This window comes from Denticeps clupeoides, chromosome 6 (assembly GCF_900700375.1).
Source record: "Denticeps clupeoides chromosome 6, fDenClu1.1, whole genome shotgun sequence".
Taxonomy (NCBI): Eukaryota; Metazoa; Chordata; class Actinopteri; order Clupeiformes; family Denticipitidae; genus Denticeps; species Denticeps clupeoides.
Window position 1 is genome coordinate 23,775,567 of NC_041712.1, and position 16,615 is coordinate 23,792,181.

General features: G+C 46.8%; 1 protein-coding gene and 1 pseudogene across 2 annotated transcripts in view; one reads left to right on the plus strand and one right to left on the minus strand.

Annotated features, from left to right (window-relative positions):
- atp2a3 (ATPase sarcoplasmic/endoplasmic reticulum Ca2+ transporting 3) overlaps positions 1 to 14,651 on the plus strand; it is a 42,099-nt gene extending 27,448 nt beyond the window's left edge. The window contains exons 9-23 of one of the 2 annotated variants that reach the window (XM_028982258.1): positions 413 to 501; positions 1,278 to 1,380; positions 4,911 to 5,042; positions 6,383 to 6,499; positions 6,727 to 6,783; positions 7,030 to 7,191; positions 8,138 to 8,473; positions 8,551 to 8,771; positions 8,848 to 9,050; positions 9,847 to 9,932; positions 10,586 to 10,719; positions 10,839 to 10,956; positions 11,662 to 11,779; positions 11,982 to 12,012; positions 12,101 to 14,651. In XM_028982258.1, the coding sequence (XP_028838091.1) occupies positions 413 to 501; positions 1,278 to 1,380; positions 4,911 to 5,042; positions 6,383 to 6,499; positions 6,727 to 6,783; positions 7,030 to 7,191; positions 8,138 to 8,473; positions 8,551 to 8,771; positions 8,848 to 9,050; positions 9,847 to 9,932; positions 10,586 to 10,719; positions 10,839 to 10,956; positions 11,662 to 11,779; positions 11,982 to 11,986 (1,881 nt within the window). In that variant the 3' untranslated portion in view covers positions 11,987 to 12,012; positions 12,101 to 14,651. The remainder of the gene's footprint in view (positions 1 to 412; positions 502 to 1,277; positions 1,381 to 4,910; positions 5,043 to 6,382; positions 6,500 to 6,726; positions 6,784 to 7,029; positions 7,192 to 8,137; positions 8,474 to 8,550; positions 8,772 to 8,847; positions 9,051 to 9,846; positions 9,933 to 10,585; positions 10,720 to 10,838; positions 10,957 to 11,661; positions 11,780 to 11,981; positions 12,013 to 12,100) is intronic. The other variant, XM_028982257.1, reaches the window with a different exon arrangement.
- Positions 14,652 to 15,679: 1,028 nt separating this feature from the next.
- Positions 15,680 to 15,800, minus strand: LOC114793210 (uncharacterized; annotated as a pseudogene).
- Positions 15,801 to 16,615: the final 815 nt, after the last annotated feature.

A 16,615-nucleotide genomic window follows, 5' to 3' on the forward strand; every position in this document is an offset into this window, starting at 1 on the left:
AATCATGTGGATGCTGATTGGCTGAGTGCTCAGGGAAGCCCCGGGTTTGGTTAATGGCTTGGTGGCTTTTCTTCCCTTGTGTCCCTTGTGTGGTTAATACGTAATAATTCCCAATAACAATAATCTGCAGCCCTTAAACCAGTTTACATTTCCGTAGAGTCGCTTGTTGGATTTAATTCCTTGTGCAACTGGTGTATCCCAAAAAACAATACGATAAAAAGGTCATTCGTTTTTACGTACTTATTTATTTATTTTGATTTATGTAAATGAAGATGCATTTCAGAAGCTGGACATTTCTGAATTATTTTAATTATAGAATATAATTAGAATATTTTCTCATAAATCTGGAACCCTTAAACCTAATTTTTTTCATGTCATGTTAATAAGAGTTTCCTTCTCTCTCCCTCTGCAGATGTTTATTGTGGGCAAAGTGGAAGACAGCAGATGTTCCCTCCATGAGTTCACCATCACGGGCTCCACGTACGCCCCAGAGGGACAAGTGTGAGTTCCGTTCTCAGCTGTACGAGTGTCTGTGTCCAGGTCAGCGCCGGGTTGGAGAATGCGAGAGATGAACTGGTCCCTCGCGGCGTGCTGGCAGCGCTGCTTCAGCAGGAGCGTTTTATGAGGGACTCGCCGCGCCCCGGAGCCGTGAAGCTCGTCCAGTTTCCACTCGGCTTCGCTGAAATCGCTTTTGCTCGCCTCCTCCTCCTTTTTTTTTTTAGGGCTTGTGTAATGAGCTGTGTAAGTGCCTTGTAAGGAAACTGTAAATGTTACCTCGGCGTACACACAGATGCCAAACAATCTGCACCTTGATGAATTGATCCAGTTGAAAACTCATTTTCAGCATATTTGATGTTAGACCTTGAAAGAAGGATTTAGTGACTGGGTTAGGTGGCGGGGTAATAACCTGTAACCTGGGAGCGGTAACCTAGCGGGTAACGCAGTGCACCTGTAATCAGAAGGTTGCGGGTTCGGACCCTGAACCGCCAAGGTGCCACTCAGACTGCTCCCCGGGCGCCTGTCATGGCTGCCCACTGCTCACCAAGTGTGATGGTTAAATACAGCTGACACATTTGGTTCTGTCACCGTGTGCTGTGCTTGCTGTGCTTCACAAAGAAAAAAAAGAGCTTATGCTTCTTATTATGTTACTGTTATTGAGTGACATATTCTGTCATCATTGAAACAGCTCATTCTGTGAGAACTCCGCAGCGTGAAGGTAAAAAAGTTGAGTTTCATCGATGGTCGTGAAGTTCTCATTTAAATCCTGTCTCTCCCAGGCTGAAGGATAATAACCCTGTCCAGTGTGGGGACTTTGACGGTCTGTTGGAACTCGCTACTGTGTGCTCCATGTGCAACGACTCATCTCTGGACTACAATGAGGTACGTTGTGTGTGTGTGTGTGTGTGTGTGTGTGTGTGTGTGTGTGTGTGTGTGTGTGTGTGAGTTATGGGTCTCCTCAGCCCTCGGTATTTCGGAGCTCTTCTCATGAGCCCATAAAAAGCGGATACGTCATCTGAGATGAAGAGGCGCGCTGGATGGGAACCAAGTCATGTCTGTCCGCCTCCTCGCCATCAGAGGAGTGACCGTCTTCTTCTCTTAAATCGTTTTTTAGGTTGACAGCCTTTAAAAGTTGGTTTGCTGAAACATGCACTTTACTAGGGCAGTGGTGGCCTAGTGGGTAAAGAACCTGTTACTGGTTCAAATCCTGACCCGCCAAGGTGCCACTGCGGTGCCACTGAGCAAAGCACCGCCCCCACACACCGCTCCCCGGCCGCCTGTCATGGCTGCCCACTGCTCACCAAGGCTGATGGCTAAATACAGAGGGCACATTTTGTTTTGTCCCCGAGTGCTGTGATGCAGTGTTTCACAATGACAATCACTTCACTTTCACTTTTTTTACTTCACTGTTGGGAAAATGTGCCGCATTTGGTGTATGCTCCATATATATGAATGTATACGTGTAATAAACTGTAACACAGTTCACATCTTATACATTACAGGCCACATGGACACGTATATACGTGCACATCACCGGAACCTCATTTAAAAACAATTACAGATAGGGTTGTGCAATCAATGGTCTCCTCCTAATCACAGTAAAAGCTATATGAGATATGAGTATACGTGCTGCTGGAAACACATCAGTCATGAATTCTGTGGTTCACACAGACCAGACCAGTGGCGTGGTATATGTAAGAGATCTTTCATTATCAGTATGTTGAAATAATCAATGCTGAACAATCGAATATTGACCCATCCTTGCAATTGACGTTTTTGTAGATCAGTGGTGCCAAACCCTTTTTTCCCCTGAAGCCCCCGGCCAGTGTCCAAGATAAGCCAGGGCATACACCCCCCCCACCCAACCACAATTTCTTCCCACATACACACATTAAAACGATTTGCCAAAAAAATAAATGGCAGTTGTAGGTTTTTGTTCCTTTCTTCTTGTTTTATAGTATATAGAGTCTATATTAGAGCTGTAATCAGTCATTAGACCCAACCCACCATTTCCATACACCCATGACCCCATGAGTTTGCCTCCGATTCACCTCCTCAGCATCTCTCTTGTGAAAATTAAAATGCATCAAATGATGACAGCAACCGAGAATTAACATTTTATTTAAAAAACGAATGTTTAATAAAACAAATTTACAACATGTGAACCACTTACCATCACTGAAACAAATTTACGAGCAGCGACTAATACAGAAAGGATAGGTACTATAGACCGGACGTTTGTGTTTGCTGACCAAGTCGAACCAACCCGAGCGCGAATAAAATGATAGAAACTGAGTACGAACCCCGACCCGGACCCAGGTTTACAGCTCTAGTCTACATACACTGCATCCGGAAAGTGTTCAGAGCGCATGACTTTTTCACATTTATTTATTTTTTATTTTTCTTTAAAGATTGCACTATGGGGGTCTGTGTGAAACAGCATTTCAATACACGGTATACTGTTGTACTGACAATGAACCTCTCTCGAATCTTGAAACACCCAACACCCAATAATGACAACATGAAAAATTTTACTTGAGGTTTTGGCAGATGTATTAAAAACTAAAATGTACATAAGTGTTTATAATGAAGCTCAAAACTGAGCTCTGGTGCCTCCTGTTTCACCTGATCATCATTCAGATGTTTCTGCAGCCTAATTGGAGTCCACCTGTGGAAAAACAGTTGACTGGACGTGATTTGGAAAGACACCCACCTGTCTATATAAGGTCCCACAGCTGATAGTTCATGTCAGAGCACAAACCAAGCATAAATTCAGAGGAATTGTCTGCTTGCGGACCCCAAATCGGGAACCACTGGTCTAGATGGTCAGTGGTGCTCACGCTGGGAAAAGTCCAGAAGACTCCAGAGGCTGTAAGGGGAGGGTTGGGCTCCTCCTCAACAGATGCAGTCGAACACCTGGACGGTCTCCTTAGCACAGGACAGCCAATTAATGGAGTAAGTCGTGCGATTCGCTAATGAATGGAAATGAGTTCAGAAGGTTCTTTCTGTTCTTGAACTTTCCCCTGGCTGTCTGTGTGTGTGCGTGCACGTGCGCGGGACTGTTCCTCCAGGATTTCACTGGCTTATGGGGGTGATTGTTGCAACTTATAAAAATTGCTATATTTTTTGCAGTGAATTCTTGTGGGAGAAGGTGAATTTTTGCATGGAACTTGATTGCCACTATTCTCTCGTGAGATTAAGAAGTGTACGTGATACGTACACGGTTGCTTGATTCACGGAATTACCGTTAGGCTCTAAATTTGTGTCTGACATTTTGCTAGCTGGAGTGAAAAATGGACTACAGCTCCGATGTGACGCAGAACGTGACAGCAGCTGCCGTCTGCCATGGAACTCACAAGAGACGGGGCTTCGTGGTCTAAGTTGAGGAAAGGTTGCAGGCAGTTGGGGTTCACAGAGTTAATGGGGGTTGGTTATATTTGCATTAATCGTAAAATCCTGGTTCCAAATCGATCACATTTTATTAATCTAACGATCTGTTTCATTACAAGCGTAACATCTTTGAATGAAAATATAAACTGAAAACTTTGAACTTTGGAATTTTTGCTTTTAAAGGCTGTTTTATGGAATTCAGTGCAGTCGTGTTGCATGTTATTCCCGGCAGATCTAAGAACGTTCCCAAGAGTGGCGATGCGATGTTCCTCAAGTCCTTTAAAATGTAGCTTATTCTCTGTGGTCCTTGACGTTCTACCAATGTGAAATATTGTCCATTATTGGATTCGCAAACACTTGGGATCCTGCGTGAAGGATCAAAGCAGAGCTGCAGTTTCCACTGGACACTGTGGTGAAAAGGATGGTGGGAGTTCTTGTGTGTGTCCTCCCTCCGACTTTTTCCACAGTCGGATGGTGAGGGAGGGCCTCCGCCCAGACCCCGCAGACCCGCCGGGTCCGAAAACCCCCCCCTGGTTGCCAGGTTGCCATAACAGTTTCCAGTGGAAAGCCATTTCTGGAGTGGCATTCCCGACTCGCACTTTCCTTTCAACGCTGATTAAAGAAAGTGGCGGGAAAAGCGCCGCTCAGACGGCTGGGTTCTCGATTTCGGGTAATTTGTGTGTTAGGCGTGGGTTGCAATAAACATTCTTGTACAAAGCACACACACACACACACACACACACACACACTTTCTGTCAACAGCTAGATGTTCTTTCCGTTTCTGTGCAGTGGTTTACTGCACTCTTCAAACTTGAGTCTACTTGGACCAGGAGGGCGTCAGTCACGGGCGCCTGGTCCTTTATGTAAGCTGCGGCGCTCCAGAAGATGCGCTGGTGCCCACGCACTGTTTAAGATACTTGTTCCAGCCCCCGCGCTCTTTGAACAATGGCCGGCGAAGCTGCCGTTCCTCTGGTGTCAGCGCTCGAGAGTCTTCTGAGGCTGTCTTCACACTGTCTTCGCAGGCCAAGGGTATCTACGAGAAGGTGGGAGAGGCGACGGAGACGGCCCTCACCACGCTGGTGGAGAAGATGAACGTCTTCAAGTCCAACCTCTCAAGCTGCAGCAAGGTGGAACGAGCTGGAACCTGCAACGGGGTGAGTGTGGGTGGAGAAGTGGACGGATGGACCATGAAGGCATGTCTGTGTGGCAGGATTAGGGTGGTAGTAGCCTGAACCAGAAGACCACAAAATCCCAGGTTCAAACCCCACTTAGTACCATTTTGTCCCCAGGAGGACAGTCCCAGTCACTACTGATTTTAAGGTGCTTTGATGTAAAATGTAGGATGAATGGAGAGATGGTGGACTGGAAGGACGCAATAGAACAGACAGGCTAAACGGAAAGATGGGTAAATACATGCATGGTTGGTAGTAGCCTAGTGGGTAAAACACTCGCCTATGAACCAGAAGACCCAGGTTCAAGACACTTAACCCTAAGTTGCTCTAGGGCGGGACAGTCCCTGTAACTACTGACTGACTGTAAGTCGCTCTGGATAAGGATAAATGCTGCCAATGTAAATGCATGGTGAAGGGACGAGTGGGTGGTGGGACCAGGAGAAATTAATGGAGAGATGGCTGTTTGACGGACGTGATGGATGAAAAGAACGAAGGGATTATTAACAGTTCATACAGTTCAACTCCGAGGGCTGCGGCTCTGGCGGTGACCCTTGGGCTCTCGAGGGAGTGAATGACCTTTTTTTTTTTTTTTTTTTTTCTCCCCCCACTGAACCCCAGAAAGCGACGCCCCCCTCACTTAAAAGCACTTTACGTGACAGCAGTTCCCCCAGAGGAAATGATAAGTTTGCAGCTTGTCTAAATATTTTCACCGGGGTCGGCTAAACTTTCCACTGAGGTTCGGGGCAGCCGCTGCTCCTCCGCCTCTTTAAATGTTGAGTTTAGTTTTCATTTGGTTCCGTTTGGAAGGTGAGGCGTGTGTCGAGTGACTTGTCTGTGATTCTCGGTCCATCAGTGGTCGCCTCCTTCCCTGTCTGGGTATCTGTCAAGTGTTCTGCAGTGACGGATCGTTACCTACATGTGACACCTAGTGGCATAAAACGTGCGTTCGTGTGGCTGATGGAATATTTGTAGAATTGTGTGCATGTTGCACATCCGAAGTGCATCTTGTGAGCGTGTTTAGAGGACGCAGGGACCGTTGACCGGCCGCCATCAGGTCCGGTCAGCAGACGATCCCGTCAGACGGACATGAAAGCCAGGAAGTCTTCAGAGGCAGCAAGAGCTGGCAGCAGACACCTGCTGCTGACAGGTGGCCACAGATAAGCCCGTCTGAAATGAACGGCGGAGAGCACCTGCGAGTGACGGCCCGGCCGGAAAACCCAGGCCGCCCCGCTGCGTGCGTCTTTCCGTCCATTATGGGACGCACATTGTCTTCTCGGCCGCCCTGTCTCCTGCCCTGTCACCTTACACCTGTCTTTCCATAGATTATAAGGCAGCTGATGAAGAAGGAGTTCACCCTCGAGTTCTCGCGGGACCGCAAGTCCATGTCCGTCTACTGCACCCCCAAGAAAGACGAGTCCCAGAGCAAGATGTTTGTCAAGGTACCAGGGATTTAATCTGGAAGGTTCTAAGAGGATCAAGATGTTGCCACCAATTAAATGAAATAATAAATGATATATTTAAAAGCATAAAGTCATGCTAAAATAAGTGGGTACAGAACCCAGATAAGTGAATTCATGTTAAATATATTTATTGTAAATTATTATTATTATTAGATATTTCTTTGTTTGTTGCCCAACTCTTAAAAAGTCCCTCCTTGTTCCCACAGGGCGCCCCAGAGAGCGTGATTGAGCGCTGCAAGTACGTGCGAGTCGGCACCGCCAAGGTCGGTTCACTTTGTGTTTTTGGTATACTTTATTAACGTACTTAATAGGACCGGGGTTCTTCAGCTCCGGTACCCTCGATGTCCAGGCACTGCTGATTATCCAGCCTTCCTTTCCATTCCTGGCAGTCAGATGTGACCAATCAGAACCAGCCTGGGAGGTCCAGAGTTGGAGAACCCCGCTGTAGGCGTTCTTTTGGTGCTCTGATGGTCGTGTGTAGTTTGGTGAACCTTGGGTCTCTTGGACAGGTGGAGTTGACCAAACCCGTGAAAGAGCAGCTGATGGAGCTGATCCGGGACTGGGGCACCGGCCGGGACACTCTGCGCTGCCTGGCTCTTGCCACCAGAGACTCCCCTCCACGCAAGGACACCATGGACCTGGAGAACTCGTCCAAATTTGCGGATTATGAGGTCAGGCGATGGCCGTTTTCCTCCAAATAGCATCAAAATCTGTAAAACGCCACTGGCCATATCAGACGGGTGTAAAGCATTCATTATTTTATATAATTATCCATGCTGGCATAGTGAAAAATGCAGCATACATTAATGCCCTTATGCAATTTTGAAGGTTGGTTACAGTGAACAAAGCAGATATTATGCAGAGTAAATTAATAGAATTCGGTGCAAAAAGAAGCTGCTGTAAAAAAAAATTTTTTTTAAATAAATCTATGAAAATACATTCCTGTGTGACCCAAGTAGAAAGAGCAGGTAAGTTTGCTTTCATTTGCGAGTCACAAAACTTTACGAAGATTCTGAGGGCAAACTCACAAAAACTATCAAAATTGACCCTTTACGAGAGAAGCAGAATGAAGTTATGGAACACGGACAAATTTGTGTCACTTGGGAGGAGCTTTTGATGAGTCTATGGCCCCGTCCACACTGACGTTTGAAATGAGCACCCTCTGAACACCACCTGTGTTTTTGCTGCGCTTCGTAGCTCCGCTTGATTGGCGTTTCACTGTCGTTTGCTTGCAACGTTCAGTGCACACTCACCTGACCCCACAAATGCCAGAAAAACTGCCGGTTACATTCCATTTACAGCATTTGTCAGGCGCCCTTATCAAGAGCGACTTACAACGAGCTTCCATGTTACCATCAAGTAATGAGTTCTGGTTCACTAGGATTAAAATTATGAATACTATCATTTTATTGTAGTTTTTCCATTTGTGTGAATGAGGCCTTAACTCTCATTCCACTGACGTGTTTGAAAACGTTATGTGAAGTAATGAAGTTGATTAATCGATAATCGTGATGGAATGGTGAGACCAGTGAAGTATACTCTGACCTCCCGTTCCTAGTAATGCTGGTTTTAAAGCGCTGGGTAGACGAGTAATTACGCCTTCACGCTCGTTGCTAGTCGGACCTCACGTTTGTTGGCTGCGTGGGGATGCTGGACCCGCCCCGGAAGGAGGTGATCGGCTCGGTGCGGCTCTGCAGCGAGGCGGGCATCCGCGTCATCATGATCACCGGCGACAACAAAGGCACGGCCGTGGCCATATGCCGGCGCATCGGCATCTTCGGCGAGGACGAGGACGTGGACGGCAAGGCCTACACGGGGCGGGAGTTCGACGACCTGAGCCCCGAGGCGCAGCGCGAGGCCGTGAAGCGGGCGCGCTGCTTTGCCCGCGTGGAGCCGGCGCACAAATCCAAAATCGTCAGTTACCTGCAGTCGTTTGACGAGATAACGGCCATGGTGAGCAGAAAAGTGTCTTCTGGCCCTCGTGACCTTCAAGTTGTGATGTTACCCAGGACCTGGTCTTGTTTCTTTAGACTGGCGATGGAGTGAACGATGCCCCCGCGCTGAAGAAGGCGGAGATCGGCATCGCCATGGGCTCGGGCACGGCCGTGGCCAAGTCTGCCTCTGAGATGGTGCTCTCCGACGACAACTTCTCCACCATCGTTGCAGCTGTGGAGGAGGGCAGGGCCATCTACAACAACATGAAACAGTTCATCCGCTACCTGATCTCCTCCAACGTGGGAGAGGTGGTCTGGTGGGTGCTGGTCTGTTGGGTGAGAAGTGGACGGGGTAGATGTTTAAGACTCATGGCCTCGCCTTCTTCTCTGCAGCATCTTCCTGACTGCCATCCTTGGCCTGCCCGAGGCCCTGATCCCAGTTCAGTTACTGTGGGTGAACCTGGTGACCGACGGCCTTCCGGCTACGGCGCTGGGCTTCAACCCCCCTGACCTGGACATCATGGACAAGCCGCCCCGTAACCCCAAAGAGCCTCTGATTTCTGGATGGCTGTTCTTCAGATACCTCGCCATCGGAGGTGTGTTCATGCCATGGTCATGTTACATCATATCACAAAAAATATTTATTTTTTATTATCTACAGTGCATTCACTAGATTTTGGTTTGGGGTTTATAGGTCATATTTATAATCTACGTTTATAGATATGCAGTCCATTATGGTGTAGTACTGGTGGATTCAGTTAGAAATGATATGAGCTGTTTTTTATACAATATAAAATAATTGGACAAAGGCCTGTGTCTGGCTCGATATTAATCATGAGACAGGGCAAGAAAAAATTCCATGGGAGTAGGTGGGAGCATAAAAAGTTTCATTTTATTTTAAATGCTGCTGCCTGCTATCATCAATAATACATTACCATACGTATAGTTCTTGCAGGTATTTTTGAAATATTGGCATGTACATTTTAGTCTGTGTCACCCACCCTAATTTGGATCTGTTGGTGCGATGTGGTAGAGTAGTAGTGGATGATACGAGTACATGATACTAATATATTCTTTAGCAATTACTAGTTATTAACCAAAAACAAAACGACACAGAAAACATTGGTGCCAAAAAAGATGCCAGTTGCTATTATTGACATTTAAAAATCTTTTTTTTTTTCTAAAATCTGAAATATTTTACATTTGTTTAAAAAAATCAACACACAAAACTTAATCAAATTTTGTTCTTTTTTTCTTGTTTGTTTATTCTGAGCTGAATAATTGGCCAAAAGTCTTTTACGCCCATATGTTTGTCCACTTGATGTGCTGCATTAAAATAGTTCCTGTTTGCGGACCCAGTAACAGGTGTGTAATTGTAAATTGTGTCCATAGGTTACGTGGGCCTGGGGACAGTGGGCGCGGCCACATGGTGGTACCTGTTTGACGAGGAGGGTCCTCAGGTGTCCTTCTACCAGCTGGTGGGTGCGCTGCTGAGACTCGCAGCTGGTTTCCCATGCAGCTGCACAGATGTACTTGGTCAGATTGAGTTTGGCTCATTTCCTGTCCACTGCTCCCTCTGACTCCTGAGCTCCATCTGAGTGATATTATATTATCTCATCGTAGGGGTTGTTTCCAGCAATTGCCCCTGAGTGAAGTGATTGTCATTGTGAAACATTGCAGCACAACTCAGTGACACAGTGACATGGTGAAATGTGTCCTTTACATTTAACCATCACCCTTAGTGAGCAGTGGGCAGCCATGACAGGCACCTACTGATGAGGTGGCCGAGTGGTTAAGGCGATGGACTGCTAATCCATTGTGCTCTGCAGTGGTGGGGCAGTGGTGGCCTAGCACTTAAGGAAGCGGCCCCGTAATCAGAAGGTTGCCTGTCAGGGTGATGGGTTAAATGCAGAGGACACATTTCAATGTGTGCATTGTGTGCTGTGTATCACATGTGACAGTCACTTCACAATTAAAATTACTTGGGACCTACTGGGACATTTCCTTACCCCCTAGGGCTTTTAGATCCGGCTCCATCTGACCCACACCATCACTTTTATGAATGTCACTGCTACCACTGTGTCCCTGATTAACACTCTTTATTAAAAATATAATTTAATTTGCTCTACAGAGGCACTTCATGCAGTGCACAGAGGAAAACCCAATGTTCCAGGGCGTCGACTGTGAGGTGTTCGAATCTCGATACCCCACCACCATGGCTCTCTCTGTGCTGGTCACCATAGAGATGTTCAACGCTCTCAACAGGTGGGTCACCCAATGGGTTAAAGTTACAGCCGGTGTCTCTGTTGTGGTGACGTTTGGGTTGTCACACTCCCCTCTCTCGGTCTCAAATCGCTCTCACGCACACTGCTCCCTTCCTCCAGCCTGTCTGAGAACCAGTCGTTGATCAGGATGCCCCCCTGGGTGAACATCTGGCTGCTGGGAGCAATAATTCTCTCTCTCTCCCTGCACTTCCTCATCCTGTATGTGGAGCCCCTCCCTGTAAGTAGCCCCGCCCATCCTACAGTCCCTGTCCTCCTTCGTTCAGTTGTTGTATAAATATTAATCACGTAAAATCAGTTGCTTTAAATCCCACCTTATTAGAAAATACACATGTTAATTAATGAATTTATGCTTTTAAATGCAGCTGTCAAAAAGAGACTTGGTCCACTTTTTGGAATTTGATATCAGAGCGCTTAGATGATCAAACTGCATCAAATGAAATGTCTTGGTCTTACTTTGTGTGCAGAAATGTCCAGCGCGTCCTTTTAGCGCCTGAGCTCCGCTTTGTTCGTCACAACTCTGACTGTGTCACCCCCCCCCCCCACCACCCCCCCAACCACGCTCTGTCCAACCTCACCGTTCCCCACTTCTGTCCCGTTCTGGTGTCACGTTCTCTGTATGTGTGATCTAGTGGAGGGTGATGGATCTCATCCACTCCGCGCGAGCACCAACCAATCAAATCCTTTTATTCAATTTTGTCGAAAGCGTTGGCCAATCAGTCGGGTTCGTTGTGAGCTGAGCCACTCAGCTGCCACCCTAGTGCTTCCTGCACAACAGACCCCCTCAAGAGTTGAAACTTATTCAATTTAACATAAAAAAAAATATTTTTTACATTTATTAAATGTAATTATCTTTTTTTTTAAAAGTAATGCAGCGTAATTATAGTGTATTGAAACAATAATCTAAATCTCTGTCCCTCTCCAGCTCATTTTCCAGGTGACTCCTCTGCGCTGGTCCCAGTGGATTGTGGTGCTGAAGATCTCCTTCCCCGTCATCCTCCTGGACGAGGCGCTGAAGTACGTCTCCCGACACCATCTGGAAGGTAATTTGGAGGTCCACCAGGGGTCGCCGCACCAGACCGCTGACTTTATTTAACCCGGCCATCTGTTCCGTACTCACCTGTGATTTCAGCAGAGGGTTTAAATGTCGGTTTTATTTCACAGTGCTTTGCGTCTCATAATGCTTTGCAGCCTTACAAACTTTTTCTTTTCTCTCTCTCTCTCTGTCCATGTCTTCTCCTGCAGCCTAAATCTCTCCTCTCGCCTCTGTGAAAAGGTATTTTATTTTTCCCGACTCGTCCCTCGCCGTCTGCCGGGCGTCTGCTGCGACTGATGCTCCTGCCTTCTTGTTGTTCTCTGCGCAGGCGAGGAGGAGGAGCGCTACATGAAGAGCCGGCAGCTGAAATTCTGAGACATCTGGTCCCCTCCGTCCCTGCCCCATCTGACACGTCACCCAACTGCATGTTGTACCACCACTAGAAATGACCAGGGCGTGTGTGTGTGTGTGTGTGTGTGTGTGTGAGAGAGCCTGTCCCGTGTTTTATGCAGTAACTTGTTGCTTTATTTGTATGTTTTGTTTTAATTTGCTCTCCGGCTTTGGGTCACTCGCTGTATATAGTAGTGGAAGAACTGGACCATGGGGGGTGTGGCAGTGGGTGACGGAGGGGGCGGAGACTGCACCACTGCTCTCATCCACACTGATAGCCGGTGTTACCTGGACAGCTCTGTGTGTGTGTGTGTCCGTGTGTGTGTGTGTTACAGTTTACGACCGCTACACCAAAACCGCTTTGCCTCGTGATTTCTCTCCTCCTTTTTTTCTGTCCTCTCCTGTCCATCAGAGACGCCTTCCTGCTTCCATTGAGTGTAGAGATCGGAGGCGGCCATTTTTAAAGTAGTCAGGTGGCCAGTGCTTCCATCCACATCCCCTGCGACGGTCCCCTGTTGAAGCGTTACACGTACACAGCGCCCCCTGGAGGCTCTGAGGAAATCGCAGTTGCATCGCGTCCCTTCAGACGGACGAGACCTGGCTGCTTTAAAGCCCCACGCCCGGACACCAGGGTGGAGTCCTGTAGAGCCTTCAGACCTCGGTCCATGACATGAGAGAGAGGGAGAATGTACGAGGTGAAAAGAGGAGTCTTTACCGGCTCCACCCACAATCGCAAAACGGCCAATCGGCTACCCTGTAATCTCACCTGAATGTATTTCCATATCTCTTTTTTTTTTAATTGCCACCCCGTCTCCCGAATCCATTTTATATACATATATAAAAACCCATCTTCATTTCATGTGGTCGTTTCAGAGCGCCTCTGGTTTTCAGGTAGTGAATGTTAATGTAGGACTCTTAAAGACTGAGCGTAACGTAAAAGCTTTTTTATGTTTCGGACCCCGTCTCAGGGGTAGCCTTGCCACTAAACAGTGCTTTGTTTTTGCGATACAAATGACCTTTTGGGTGTTCTGTTTATTTTTTTTTAAATAAGTACTAATGTATTTGAGTAAATGAACGCGGGCGGTTTTGCTGTCGTTGATATGGGTTAGACTGCGCCCCCCTCGCGCTTCCCGCTCTTTGCCAGCATGTTAGAGGTGAAGGGGCCACCGTTCTCGCGCCATGCGGTCACCAAGTTGCAGCCAGACGTCCCATTCCGTGAGAAACGGGGACACGTGGAGCTTCGCTTGCTGGTGCTTAATGGTGCACCGAGTTACGTTCTTATTACTGTAAACCTTTTACGCGTCCGGAGTTAATCAAATGGCCACAAAGGTAGTAGAGCACCGGTGGCGTTGACTTATTTATGACACCGCTTATTTATTCGTGTTTTTTCCGGGTTTGTTCGCATTTTCGAAGCGCGCACAAAACTACATCAGAATTTCCGTCTGACGTTTTTTTCTCACAACACGCCCTTGAACTTTGACCTTAAACTCAGCCCTCCGCCACACAGCTACTTCTGAGGCGTCGCTGCTCAATGATCCATCTGACCAGAAAGCGCCCAAACCTCACTACATCACTGCTGTAACCATGAGCGGTGTTCTGTTTGATCGAGGCCAGTAAATAGCCGGTGACCCGAAGGCCCCTTCCTGTCCTCGTGACCTAGCATCCTGGCAAAGGTGGCACCTTGAAGTGAGGGACTGTACAGCCTTGTTAATTACTGAACTACTGAACTCTGTACAGAAAACTAAAAGATTGCATGGAACCGTGTTACTGTAATGAATAACCTATACAGTATATGATATTTAAATAATAAAAAAAGAACTTAACTATAACCTATTTACCAACAGCGAAAGAACTGAGTGAAACTTTTATTTTTATTTAGTTTTGTTGGTTTTTTTCAAGAATAGAGGTTTTCATTGTTACTGTTTGTTTTTATGGTCGCTGGGGATTGTTTGTCTTTATTTTAAGCAGGAGGAATTAAAAAATGTCAAATAAATTAATAAATGTAATCATGCTATATAATTATAATATTCATCTTTTTTCAGAGACAGTGATTTGGTTTGAGAAAAGCGTTAAGTCCGGTTAACAGAGTGATTCACCCGGGGATGCATTCTGGGTAATGAAGTTTTTTTTTTATTATTTTAATGTGTGCTCATTGAAGGGCTCTGTGTGGTTTAAGGCTCTGAGACGCCTTTTCGGAGATGTTGCTTTAGAAAACACCTCAGAGGTGAGGAGGAGTGCGGTCTGTGTCAGCAGCACCTTCTTCCCAACACCAGCCGCTCATCTCAGACAGTCTGGAGCCTGAAAACTCACTACTGAGGAAACGAATGGAATCTCTGCATTGCCTTTTTAATAGAAATTATGGACATGTAATTGTATATATATAATAATTAATTCTATATATATATTACAAGTTCATATATATATATATATAATGTAGAGAGTGATACATGAAAGAGACATTGAAATAAAGACTATTTATCTTGTTAATATTCAGAGTTCTTTCTTCACTTTTTTATGTCTTGTTTTAAAGGGGTAAACTGCTGTTATATTTTGTCTATTAGAGAACTTAAAATCCTGAAAATAATTGAATATTTGATCATTTTGAAAAGGACTCAAGTTGACTACGGTATTTATGTATGGCAGATTTTGGTGCATGAACATTTGACCACAAGGGATGTCGAGAGGGATTATCTGACGCTACACACAAATATTAATGCCATCAAATCAGTTTTGTTGTTGATCTTTGACATGTCCGAGATTACTTACGACCACTGCCTCACCCCCTACCATTTATTATATCGACAATAATTCATTTTTTTAATGGATTTTAAAAATAAATAATCAATGACGCAAACGTTTAAACAGGCATTTAACAAACTGGCGGTTTGAATTCTGAAAAATATTGAACGTTTTGTAAAGGGCTCAAGCTGATTAAGTGATTTATGAAAAACTACGTATGTGGATTTTATGCCAGATTTTGAGCATGTACAGAGGGTGCAAAATGCGTTACCAGAGTATTGATGACATCTAAGAGTAAAAAACTCTGGATTAAAAAAAAATAATAATAAAAAAAAAATAGATAGATAGATAATCTCTCTGAAAAAAATGCAAGATGGGGATTTGGTTTTAGAAGCGTCCATTTTGTGGCCGCCTACTGGCGATGCCTGATTGTACCGGCAGATGGCGGCACCGCGCCGCTTTTCTCCGCACACCGACTCGGTTCACTCGACCCTGGGCGAGTGCAGTTTTTCTGTGGACGAGCTGGAGATGTTGATGCGAGTGAAAGTGACGGCCATTGTGAAACACTGCAGCACAGCACACGGTGACACAACGAAATGTGTCCTCTGCCTTTAACCCATCGCCTTTGGTGAGAAGTGAGCACCGTGACAGGTGCGGGGACGGTGCTTTGCTCAGTGGCACCTCAGTGGCACCTTGGTGGGTCGGGATTCGAACCGGCAACCTTCTGATTACGGGGCCGCTTCCTTAACCGCTTGGCCACCACTGCCCCAATAGTTAAAGCTCACAGCGCCTGGCGCTCCCAGGCAGTCTCCCATCCAAGTACTAAGCAGGCCCAGCCCTCCTTAGCTTCCGAGATCAGACGAGATCGGGCGTCCTTCGTCCTTGGTATGGCCGTAAGCCAGCTGGTGGAGGTGGGCCTGATGAGATGGGAGCTGGCGATGAGTGTGACCCCCCGTGTCAGCCACTTCTCTCCATTTCCTTTTTCTTTTCTTCGTTGTGGTCGTGTCAGTGTGCCGGCCTCATCCCTTCCCATGGCAACGTTACTTCCTCCTCTGTGCATGGCCTTATTAGCATTACTGTGATGAGTTCAAGCCACCTGAAAGCTCTGTGTGTGTGTGTGTGTGTGTGTGTGTATGCGTGTGTGTTGTGGTCACAACCCACCAGCTTGTGTGTTGCCGTTTTCACATGGAAATAGCGCATCACGTTGCACGTTTGCGTGTGTGCTCACATGCGGGAGCCTCAGGGTCTCCCTCGAGCGTGGTGGCGTGATGCCTGCTGGGAAATGAGCGGAAGGGGGGGCCTTGTTAGGGCTCGGCGAGGTCGTTAGCTCCTTTCGCTCCGTTCTCTGACTGGGGAAAACGGGGTCTTGATTGTCCTCGCGGGGCCCAATCAGAACCCTGTGGCGCAGAGCGACCGGTGACACTTACTACCATCGGGTCCCTGAGCAAGACACTGTACCGTGAGTGTGCCCAGGGGGGGACTGTCCCCATCACTACTGACTGTAAGGCGCCCTGGATACGGGCTCCGACATGCTGGAGCTTTCAGGACTATTTATGGTTCTGCTCCCTGTAGAAGGTAGCAGTGGTGGAGACTGAAACACGACAGGGTGGTAGTAGCCTGGCAGGTAACACACTTGTCTATGAACCAGAAGAGCCAGGTTCAAACCCCACTTACCACCATCATGTCCCTGAGCAAGACACGTAACCCTGAGTGT